At 45.7% G+C, this 12,105-nt stretch overlaps 1 protein-coding gene across 3 annotated transcripts in view; it reads left to right on the top strand.

Moving 5' to 3' along the window:
- The first annotated feature begins 888 nt into the window (after positions 1–888).
- Positions 889–12,105, top strand: part of LOC147904204 (phosphatidylinositol/phosphatidylcholine transfer protein SFH1-like) — a 114,412-nt gene continuing 103,195 nt past the window's right edge. For 2 of the 3 annotated variants that reach the window (XM_087393602.1, XM_087393589.1), the window contains exons 1-5: positions 889–1,444; positions 1,696–1,733; positions 1,823–1,906; positions 2,021–2,074; positions 6,943–7,020. In XM_087393602.1, coding sequence (XP_087249728.1) covers positions 1,390–1,444; positions 1,696–1,733; positions 1,823–1,906; positions 2,021–2,074; positions 6,943–7,020 — 309 coding nt within the window. In that variant the 5' untranslated portion in view covers positions 889–1,389. The remainder of the gene's footprint in view (positions 1,445–1,695; positions 1,734–1,822; positions 1,907–2,020; positions 2,075–6,942; positions 7,021–12,105) is intronic. The other variant, XM_087393597.1, reaches the window with a different exon arrangement.

Here is a 12,105-nt window from a genome sequence, read left to right as displayed (position 1 = left end):
CAAGTTAAGATAGAAAATTACGCTTACATAAAAGAAAGTGTCCTACATTGTTCTTGCTGTGGGAAGAGAAAAAGGGAAAAATGAGTTATTGTACTAGATGAGATCTCTTTAGGAGTGTATCTTTTGCTAGATTGGAGGTGTAAATAAAACGATTAAAGTAAAGCATTGTAAATATTTTAGCTAGGTGCACAATTGTTTCTTTTGAAACCAAGTTTTGTTAGCACCCACCCTTGGCCAATATACAATGTGCTGGGGTAGGCATGATCTTAATCCATGTCTATAGAACACATTGGTGGGGTTGCGAGGCCAAGGAGTTCATGCTCATGCAAAAAGCTTCTCGTGAGGTCAATTAGGGGCTATGCATTAGCCTTGGCAAGGAGGGAAGAGTGAGTGATTGTAAAGGATTTTGGTGCAAGGTTGAGATTTAACCAACCCCTTGTAAGTAGATGCAAAAACTGAAATTCAATTAGGGGCTATGCATTAGCCTTGGCAAGGAGGGAAGAGTGAGTGTTGTAAAGGATTTTGGTGCAAGATTGAGATTTAACCAACCCCTTGTAAGTAGATGCAAAAACTGAAATTCAATAGCCTTTTTTCGTTGTTTTACTAGCCAAAAACCCTCATAGGGACCGGGCATGGCCAAGGTGAGTGCCCATTGCCCGCCCGAGGTTGAGATGCATTAAAATTGAAATGAAGGTGGTTGGGCCGAGGGGTCCTCAGTGATTGGGCCGAATCTCGAGGGTGAATTCAGAGGAAAGAAATGTGGAGCGAGGTGACAGGTGGCAGGGCAGGGGTGCAAACACGTGTGGTAAAAGAAAATTCTCAGAGAAACGTTGAGACTGGTAGGTGAGTTTTCTCTCATATATTTTTATAAGTCGTCTTCTCCAAAGACGCCGATTTGGAGACATCGCCATCCCTCCCTGTGCTCAGTGCCTGGAGCTTGAAACGTTGCTGGCTATGGTGACCTGCCCACCTCAGTAGATTAGTATCAATATAGCTACCTGCCTTCGACTCCGATCTTTGAGGTTTTCAGTCATAAACAAACAAAACACGAAAACAATCACTCCTTGCGCCACAGGCGTGATCGTATCGCCATTGCACATTCTGTAAATACATATACTGGAAGATAAATGATCCCATTGCTTCCAAGCGAAACGTCGTTGGAAGAGCTTCTGGATCTAGCTACACGAATCGAATCACGTCACGAAGGCCACTTATCCAATGTGTTTTTGGGTCCTGTGCAATCTTGCGTTGCCTATATAATGAGTATATCTGAGAGGAGGCCCGCAACTTCAGACTACGGACTGACCGCGTCTTTTCCAGATAGCGATTGACTAAACTCTACTCCTGCGCCGCCTCTGCGTTGATACTGCGATCCTGCTGCGTAAGAAAATGGATTCGGTACCCTCTGATGCAATCCGACAACTGAGAGATTTGATAGATCAAGGTAAATTACTTTCTAACGGTTGTAGAGAGTAGCCCATAGCACCAAATATATGATTTGCATGGATACGTGAATCCTCTCCAGCAATGTTTTGGGGGGAATATGGGAAGCATTTCTTCACGGATTTGGTGCGTCTGTATTAGCGATGGGACTCGTTCGAATCGTAGAGTTCGCGAAGGTTGTCATCCTTCAGTTTAGCTGTAATCTCACATTCAGCATCTTCGTTTTTTGGCTTTCATTTTGCTTTTCTACAGCCGTTGCAGAGGACAAGCAGTTGGCCATAGCTTTTAAGGTGACAATTTTAGCCCCTCTCAAAGTTCTGGGTTGTTTTAAAGTGCGAGTTATTTGATTGGACAGCTTCTAAGTTGTGTGCAACGGCAGATTTTACATCAGGGGCATCCTGTAGAAACGTTAGAGCGGTTTCTAAAGGCACGGGAAAGCCACGTCTCCAAGGCTTACAAGATGGTATTGTCCCTATGATCAGGTTTTGAAGGGTGTATGCAGGCGGAAATGCTGCAAATGTTTGGCTTCGTCAAAGTCAAGGAAACTGGTTAATGGGCTGTTCATGTTTTCTTACAGCTCTTGGATTGTTTGCAGTGGAGGGTCAGCAACGATATTGACAACATCCTTTCGGTACGATATAACGCATGCCATTCTTTGGGTAAATTTTGTTTTCTTGACAACCAAAAATCTGCATTTAGAAAATAAGGTTTGCAAGAAGAGAGGAATTTACTTGACAATCGCATAAAGGCATGGCGTACCACAAAACTGAGCCCCCCATCATAATAGTTCAACCAGGTCCCTTATAGAGGGGAGCTCCTAAGTACCTGGATATTATCAAGCAGGGCATCGTCATTAGATTTGGTCGGCTAGACTAAAAACTTCAAAGCTTCACTTTTGACCACCTGCTGGGAAACACAATCCTGAAAAACTCCAAAAGGACTTGCTGTTTCTGACCTTCTGGATATGGAACAGACTGATCCTCAAATTCAAGCCACGTTAGAGGACATTTTCTTAGTATCTCCTAGTACACAATATCTCCAATACACATTCAACACGCTCCAAAGAAACATGGAGGTATCCTGGCTTCCATATGTTGTCAACTCTTACAGTCCACATCTAAAAGATGGGACATATCTGCCCCAGATTTTATGTCTGATACCAAGTGTAGACCGATCCATCAGTAGCATATACAGCACTTTCGTTTTAGGCTTATGCAAGTGAGAACCTCCTTGCTATTTCCAGCTCTTCAGATAAGTGCTCATGGAAAACCTGGTTATTGGGCCAATGGTCTTGAATGGCCTCTTGCCTTTGCTTTTAGATGTCCCCTATCATGCTTCCTATGTCGCCACGTCTCTACGCTTTAGCCCAGGTCAACCAGTTCCTCTCTGGGGCCTCCACATATCCTTCTACCTCACGAACCAGTTCCTCTCTGGGGCCTCCACATATCCTTCTACCTCACGAACGTTATAGTGCTTCTGTTAACTGATTTTTCATGGTCTTCAAAGCCAGATGGCCTGTGTTCCATGTGCAGGCCTTGGAACAGCTAAGAAGTTCATCTAGAGAGGCATGCAATCTCAAACCATTTGACCCATCAACTCTTATCTTTGGGCTGGGAGTCCTTCCAGTATAAAAGTATTCCTTGGCTAAGAGTCTTTAGCAAGGCGTTCACAAGTGGACTTACTGGTTGCCCCTGGTTGGCCAGACCATGAGTCTGGTAGGCCTGCTCCTGGGACTGGTCAGGCAAAGGGGGCCTTGCCCTTTCTCACATAGGCATTCACATCAAACGTAGGAAGAGTGAAGAAGCAGCCGTATATCAGCCTTCGTTTGGCTATAGTAATCCCAGCCTCCATTGCTGGTGTTTGTTTAGTCATTTATTGGCAGGGGTTTCTCATTCTCTGTGGAAGCCAATCTGAGTTTCTTTGCCCTGATTCTCTGCTTTTCTTTTCAGCTTATCGTTGCACTATCTGAGTGAGGATTGGAGAGAGTTGAGTGATCCTTGTGGTGTGTGAGGTTGCTACAGCAAGCATCCCTTAGTCTAACAAGGTATCAGAGAAAGTGGCACTCGATATCCCTGAAGTTGTGAAGGAAGGAGTCCCTTTGAGACAAAGTTGACATTATCCACCTAGGTGCTAGTGTTTGTTTTTAAACAATGTCTTGATTTCTTGAACTATATCTCTTTTAGTTTGTCTAATTTATTGTCAATGGCTTGAAGCTTCCAGTGTGCCAATCCCCAATCTTGTGGAAATTGGATCGCAGCACCTATCCAATCTGGAAGGTTAAATTGTGGAGCCATTTGGTGTCAAGGCTAATGTGGCAGATGGCGTAAGAGATTTGGAGGATGAGGGACACAGAGTCCCTATCTATGATAATTGGTACGAGGGTAGGTTCAGTTTTCCACTTGTGGAGATGACCAATGAGGCTTGGACAATCCTCAAGGATTTGTAAGAGACCAACTCTTGGCCGCAGAGGCCCTATCTATGATAATTGGTACGAGGGTTGGTTCAGTTATTCCATTTGTGGAGATGACCAATGAAGCTTGGACAATCCTCAAGGATTTGTAAGAGACCAAGCCTTGACCAGAATCCTTACCTTCCCTCTAGAAGTAGGTGTTCACCATGGGGATGGAGGATGGAGACTTGGTGCACAGCCATGTCACAACGGTAGTGGTGGTCCAGGATTAACTCGCAGCAGTTGGTCAGAAGGTGGACTCTACTTAACTGGCCATGCTCCTTATGCGATATTCCCTGGAAGCTCCAAGGGCCTTGGGATAACATTTACGGTTGTAGAGTGATCCAACCCTATTACATTTGAGCAGGTAGGGCCCACTCTGTTATAGGAGCAAGCAAGAGAGAAGATGTGTGATGGAGATGGATATGAAGATGCATGGTGGAGATGGAGGTGACAAAGCCTTTCTGACCAAAGGGAAAGGCGGTAAGGGCAAAACCGATAATCATGATAGTGATAACGAGTTTCTTCCGGTTGAGGTGTCGCATGGGACACTATATTTGGCAGCGCATCTTCTCCAACCAGCCATTGCTGCATGTAGAATTGAGGAAGGCTTTGATTTCATACTTCACAGTGCAATCTCTTCATCACTTAAGCTCCTTGTTTTCCTGCATGTCTACACATTTCTCTTACTCCTTGCATTCTAGTCCTTACGATCACTCCCTTCCTTTCTTCCGATATGGCTTCGACTCCCCCTGGACGCGGAGAGAGACTGGGCAAATGACAAAGCTGTCCTCGCAGCTTACAGGTCCTCACCCGATTGAGCAGCCTCCCACTGTAGTGAAGATGCTGAAAAGGAACGCTTTGCAGGCTATGGCGAACCTTCCTTGGCACAATGTGTGGAGCACGGAGGTTGCGGATGAGCTCCTTCGCACTTATAATGGAGACACGCACAACATCGCCATCTAGGATAGGCGAGTGCATATAGACAAGTGGCTTTTTGCAGATGTCTTTCAGTTAGCTCCAAAGCCAATAGGGTCATCGAAGTGTAATGCAGTGCCAAGCGGGCACATCATGACAGGTTCTTGAAGTGAAGGCCGTCCATCAGTTGCAGGGTTATTTGATCCGTAAGACTCTCAATGTAGAGATGCAGCCTTTCTTTCGATTTTTAACAGAGTATATAGGACTGAAGAAAAGCCCCGGCTACATTCCAAGGACATATGTGGTAAAGGCTCTTGCAGCATATGAAGACAAAGTGCAGATAGACTGGCTCAAAGTCTTTGGGGGAAGAACTTTGATTCACAGATTGAGCATGTGGGAAGGTGGCAGAAAGGAAAGGATCGCACTTGGTATGCAAAGGATAAAAAGATAGACTTCTTCAAAATGCAGCCAGAGCTGAAATGCAAAAAATTGAGGAAGAAGAACAGGCAAAGCGAGAAATCTTAGGCTTAGTTCCAAATAGGGGGCATCAATCTCAGGGTAACAGACTGGATAAGCATGAAACATCAGAGTTATTTAGGAGAGGGAAAACTGCGGAAGAGTTGGCACCTGCTTATGTCCATTGGCTCGGCCTGAGAATATCTCTATCATGCATCAATCCAATCTCTCACAGCTTGGCCCAGCTTTGGACAAGTCCAATTCTTGTTTTCAAAATAAGTACTGTACTTGTAGACCACATTATTGGGGAGCACCATCCATTTCTCATAAGAAGGCCGAGACATGGTTTCAATTTGCCGATACATAGTAGTGGCCTTGATAAGAGTAGTACCAGGCCGTTGTTCAACAGGCCAAAGCAACTGCTCAAAATAGGAAGTGAGTTGTTTCATGGTTGGTGGCGTAATATTCAAAAGGTAGTGAGCTATCTCCCCACTTTGTAGATTCCTGGAATGCTCAGCACAGTTCTTGGTCGAATCGCGACTAAGGAAAAGGGTTACCAGCGGATGTACATGTGTGAGGAGAGCTGAGGCATGAGTGTGACAGGCTGATGTGGGAGGATTGCAAGGGAGAGCATCTTCCTATTGAGACGAGCACTCACCTACACCCAGTTGGGCACAGGGTTACAGTCAACCTCGGGTGAGGGAAAAAGACTGTCAACAATCCGGAGAGCTGGGCATGAGATCAACATTGTGCATCTTTTATTTCATTGTTTTTATGTGCTTGTCCTTTTCAACATTGTTTTGCTGGAACTTTGCAGACAACTCTCATCAAGGTTTGGTGGGGATTGGGCACTACCCCTAGTCAGCCTAGTGATCATGTCAAAGAGATTGTGCAGATCACTCCGAGCAAGGCAGGCAGATTCTAGCTGCAATAGAACTCCTGGTATTTTCTTGGCTGTGAGGGTTAGCAAGGGGTTGAGTTCAATGACTGCTCATTTTCTGTTCTGGACCCTGCACGGAGGTAGGTAGTTAGTCAGTTCTAGCTGCAATAGAACTCCTGGCATTTTCCTGGCTGTGAGTGTTACAAGATCCGGATGTGCTTGTTTATATTCACACCTCCATCTTGCTTACTCCTTTTCTCCAGAAGTGTGTTTTAAAACTGTATATGATACTGTGGAGTCCAATTGTGGAAGTCTGAAGACCATGGTATCTTTTAGGCTCAGCTGCTGTTGCAGCTGAAGGTGGGTTGTGGTTGCTCAGACTTTCATTCTTCAGGTTTTAAATGACATGAATCAAGGGAACCTTAATTGAGTCTGTCGTGCAGTATTGCTAAATCCCTTGGACACTGATAAAATTGGTGGGGATGTCCGAGTAGCTAGTCCCTGCTAAGTTTGATGGAGTTAATGGTTTTTGAACTTGTGGTCCAGGGTTGAATATTACAAGGTTAAATCTGCACTGTTCATGTTGGTTTTACAGGATGACTTTGGGCATGTCCTTAGATTCATTTAGATATGTGGCTGGTAAAGAGGCAAAAAAAAAAAGTCTGACTAAGAGTGATATCCGTCTCTTTGTGCAATTTTGATTTTAATTCCTTTATGCTGCTGGTAGTTGAGGTGGTTGATTTTGTATTTGTGCTCAGATTCTATGTAAACACTGTATTTCTGTTTCATGATGCAGAAACCCATAGTACCAAAGGAAACTTACAACGCTGTCCGAGATTCACAGCTTATAGGAATGACAGGATTTTGTAAGAAGGTATCTTTTATAAGTTTATTCCTTGTGTCCAAGGTGTACAATTTCTATAGTTGTATTGCTGGACTTAATGGAGGTAATCTGATACCTGATGCTGGCTACCTTTTGTTCTGAGGACATACTTCCAGGAAGTCTAAAGTCTTGTTTGTTATTTTGAGCTCTGTACCGGCCATATATTGGAATAAAAGTGAATAATTGATGTACCAGATTCTTTGTTGAAACTCTGAAAACATATATAAGAGACTGGAATATATGTTTCAATGCTGTTTCAGTGCAGCTGCTCCAGGAAATACAGGAATTTTTTTGTTTTAGAATGTTTCAGAAACCTTGAACCGTTTCACTAAAACATTTCATTGTGACTATGCTTGCTACTAGGCTCCAGCACTATGGCATGGTCCATGTCTCTCATTGGAGGTAGCTGGTGGGGCATACCGACAAGTATATCAGCAAAGTGTGAAAGCAAATGCTGCATAGGAACATCTGGTACAAGTGGAACAGTACCTTTATACAGCCAACTGCAATGCATAAGAGGCACTTTGTTCTTGAGTTCTCTTATCAACTGTGTTGTTGTAAAAACCTGACGTTTTTCAGTACAAAAAGACTGCAACAACACTATCTTTCCTTTAAGTGCAAAGCAGATGGTCATGGCATCAAATTCACACAAAACTCCCCCAAAGATTTCATCCATTCACATCCCAAGGCAATATCGATGGATCCCATCTCAAAGGCAAAGAGATCTCCTGCAATTGAGTAATCATATGAGGGTAGAGTTTCGTTGCATCCTAGCAACCCAGCCTTGCTGTGCATTGGAAACCTCGACTCTCAACCCATGTTGAATCTCAGTGGCTGCAATTTTCACTTTTTGCAAGGTCTTGGTGTTGATGAAATTGTTAGTATTGTCACAAATATGAAGAAAATGCTTGCTGTAGCCTAACATTGCAGCAAAATGTTCCCATTGGATCACACTACTCTTAGATCTCTTGGATACAAGTGGATCAACACGCATACAAGTCTAGAGAAATACCCGGCAAATTAGGCAGCGAAACAATGTGTTTATCATGGACTGATTACAATACAAAAATGACCTAGTCGTATTCCACTGTTTCAGGCCTATCTACAATATGTGAATGCCGTTCCAGAGTAACAGCAGGCTGAGGAATGTGCGGAAAGTTTCTGGAATGTTGCATGGGCAGAGCAGATCCTGCGACAGTGGGAAATGGCATCCCAGCATTCCCAAAGCATTTCTGGAATGTTGTTCCCTGGTATTCTGAGATCTACTGCCTGGCATGGTAGCCTGGAGGCATTAAAACTGCCCCAAGTGCCATTTTTGGCACCTTGTCTCCCTCGTCTTGCCTTGCCCTGCATCCTTCCCTCCTCCTAGCCTCTCTAACTAACCTTTCACCCTACCCCCCTCTCGTGGCATTTGCGGACCACGTTCCCCTTTGCCAAAACGCTCTCTTTTTGGCGGGGTGTTACACGTCTTGTTCCTTGGTAACTTTAACTTTTTCCACCGTCCCAAAAGAGAAAATAACTTTCTATTAAAGCTTGAGAAAAAGAAAACCAACCATACAAATCAGCAATCTGTGTGGCAAATCGAAAACGCTGTTTCAAAGAACCCAGCTCACTACCTAGGGAAACATGGGCCAACAACTAGGGTGGGGGACTATACATCCAGCGAATACCTTCCTTTGTGTCTACATAAAAGACACTTGCAGGGGGGGAAGTATATAGGAAGTGCTCCTCTATCTCCACCTCTGTTAGTGCGTATAACCTGCAAATCCGCTGCTCTTTAGGTGTGGATGCGGCTCTTCCTGCCTCTTTCCTTAGTTGATGGGACGAGACACCGCATTTGTCCGATGGCAATCCTCAGTGCGTGTGAGATCCATGGCATCTATCCTCCAGATACTGGGGCCAGATAATCACTCCATTCTTTGATACGCTCATGAAGTGAGCATAGTAGAAATGGATCTTGGTGGGGAACTCCTAGCATCCAAGCTATACTGAAAGGGGGGAAGGCGCTCCATCTAAATACCCTAACTGTCAAACCATTTGGATATGCGTTGTGTACCAAGCTGTGCTAACCCCACTCTTGGCTAGCCGTTTGGATGACTCTAATGCCAACATTGCCAACCTCGGTAGCCTTTAACTAGGTAGGGGCCATCCTCTATGAAGACATGTCACCATCTAGAAGATGGCATCAAGCTAAAGTGGTGTCATAGTGAACTCTGCCTGTATGATCTGATGGGGACTGAGGGCTTCCTCTGAATCATCGCGGGCCCCATAGTCACTTGTAGCCTCTCGAATCTTCGCCACTCAATCGTTGATAGGTTACTCCCCCAAAAAGGCACTGCAAACATGGTTGTCGACTTTTGAAGTGTCTCAAATAGCCATCCCTTCGTCGGGGGGTCCTAGAAGTGTGCCTGAAAGCACTGTTGCTCTAGTTGAGCCAGAGCTCCTTGCCCTCATGTGAGTCGAGCTCTGGCTGCATGAGTCATCGTGGAAAATGGCTCCACAAAGACTGCCTCTAGATAGGTGTATGATTGCACGATCTCACTGGCTTCCCTTGGTAAACAAAGCTATGTCGATGAAGTATTGCGTGTGAGGTGTTGAAGATCATAACCTTGGCATTGCCAAGGTTAAACTGTTAAGTCTCTCTCCTTGCAAAACACCTCTAGGGCCTCTAAGTGAAGAGAAAATGAGGACTATGTCATTTGCATATATTAGTGTCTATATCATCGAATCAGCAAGCTAGGATCCCTCCCCTCCTAGGCAATTGATGAAAGTTGTGATCTCATCAATGTAGAGCCTAAAGAATGTCGGTAAGAGGGGACGTCCTTGCTTCACCCGATCGTGCTGTCATCCAATCCAGGCCTCCGGGGGCCTTTACTCTCCCTCTGACTGATTATATAGACTCATCACCTCCTAGCTCATGTCCCTTGGGATGTGCAATTCCTAGAGTCTCCTAATCATGTAGGCTCGTGGGACTGCGCCAAAGGTCTTTCAAAAGCCTACAACGCACGTGTAGACTTTCTGGGATCTCGATCTTGCCTCCTCGATGATTGCCTCTAGGGTGAATATATGGTCAATAGTGGAATACTGCCTCCAAAAACTAGCCTTCAGAGCTCGTTGCCCATGTGCCTCTCGTGTCCCTTGCTTTGTGTATTGGTACAATGGTGGTGGTACTCCAAGTAGGGGGGAAGCTGTGTGGCCTACTGCATGGTTGAACATCTGCGCCAAGATAGGAGCCGAAACCTCATGCCCATGTGCAAAGTGTGCTCAGTCCACAGCCCCTCATGGTCGTGGGCTCTCCAGTTGTGGAGATGGCGTAGTGCAGCTTGCACATTCTATGCATTGTGAATAGGATGGATGTGGTGGGCCTAGGTAGAGATTACGTATCGGGTGGTGCCTAGATCGGGGGACATCTTAGAGTGAGGTCGCATACATGTGTTAGATTCTTGGATCTATGATGGTGATTGGTGGCTTATCCTTAGAGAGAAGTCCCTATCCAATCGTGGGATCCCCTCCTTGAAAAGAATTGATTACCTCATCCATTCTATGTGTGAGGAAGGCCTGTCTCTTATGACATGTCAAGCCTCAAGCCTTGTAAGGTGTCCCTCATGTGTGGTGTGAGATCTCATCTTGCAGCACGCATCATCATACCATGGGTTTTGGGGCATCTTTGCAGCTAGGGGACATGCTATGGATCGAGTCGTAGGAAAAGATCTGGCAGCGGCATCTTGAACTAGTGATACTAGTGTGTTTGAGACATGGGGCAAGGTCTGCATCATCCCCAATGGAGATCAATAGCTCGTGGGAGAATTGACTCGTATAGACTGCATCAAGGGCATGGTCAAAGTGTATCTGAACATGGGTAGGGGCCGGCCGGTCTCATCTAGTGGTTGGTGTGGTGGTCGATATGCTGAATGCTAGATAGGAGTGATATGCGCCAAGTAGGGGAGGAGGGACATTGAGATCATGTATGTGTGATGCAAAGGCTGTCAGGTAGTCCGTTGTACTTGCACCCCCTCCATGTGGGAAATAGGTGAGCTCCCCTTACAGTGGCCATCTGTGAAGGCCATTATATATGAGCGTTATATATGATCAAATCATGCACTGCTCCCATCTCCAATAAGTGTCGGCCATATCCTATAACCTGTGGTGCATCCTCCAAGTGCCTTGCTATCCCAAGCTCTGTTGCTCTATCTCAGGTACTCTGAGGGGGTCAGCTTTGAAGTCGAGCAACTCAACTTGTCTTCTCACCATAGGCGCATTGAAGTCACCTAGGAGGAGAATCTACCCCCGTAATATCACCATATATCGTCTCGTATGGATTGTGTGCCTTTGTGGTGACGTCATTTGCATATGATGATGTGTTCAAGGGGGAATTAACTTGCTGCAATAAAAAACGGTTTTGTCAGGTGTTTGAACTCGTATCTCATGTGGTGTGCATGCTCCTCCTTCCGCATCATTGATTGAAGTGGTCTCAGATGTGATCTGTAGAGAACTACCAGCCCTTAGGAGACTCTATCCTGCTCTCTCCTCACCTCTCTCTCTCTCTCTCTCTCTCTCTCTCTCTCTCTCTCTCTCTCTCTCTCGCCTGCAGCTCCTCCGCCGCCGCTGCTGCAGCTCTCTCCTCATGCTCTCTCTCTCCCTATCTAGATCTCTACTCAGACATTGTGGAGTTCTCCAGACGCGGAGAGGTCCTCCTAGTTGGGGATTTCAACGCAAGGACAGGTGCACATCAGACATCACTCCTGGACTTCCACTCAGATCCGGTCCTATTACTTGAGATGGACACAGAGGACTCGGGCTTCCCCCGCTCCTCGGCTGACAATCGCGCTCCCGTTACTGGGTATGGGTAGGCTCTTTTGGACCTTGGACGTATACATGATCTGGTCATCTACAATGGACTAGACCGGTGGCCTGCCTCCTCTGGTTTCACATGTTTCCCACATGGCGGAGGAGCGAGTGTCGTCGACTACATTCTGTGATCTCCTGCTTTAGCCCCACAGATCACTGACTTCCGCATTGCACCCTTACCCCCAGGAGCCGATCACACTTACCTGTTCTTTCATAACCTTGCGCCTT

Source organism: Dipteris shenzhenensis, chromosome 2 (assembly GCF_047967505.1).
Source record: "Dipteris shenzhenensis isolate YYH24624 ecotype China chromosome 2, Dip_SZ_1.0, whole genome shotgun sequence".
Lineage (NCBI taxonomy): Eukaryota > Viridiplantae > Streptophyta > Polypodiopsida > Gleicheniales > Dipteridaceae > Dipteris > Dipteris shenzhenensis.
This window is presented reverse-complemented; position numbering and strand designations above follow the sequence as displayed.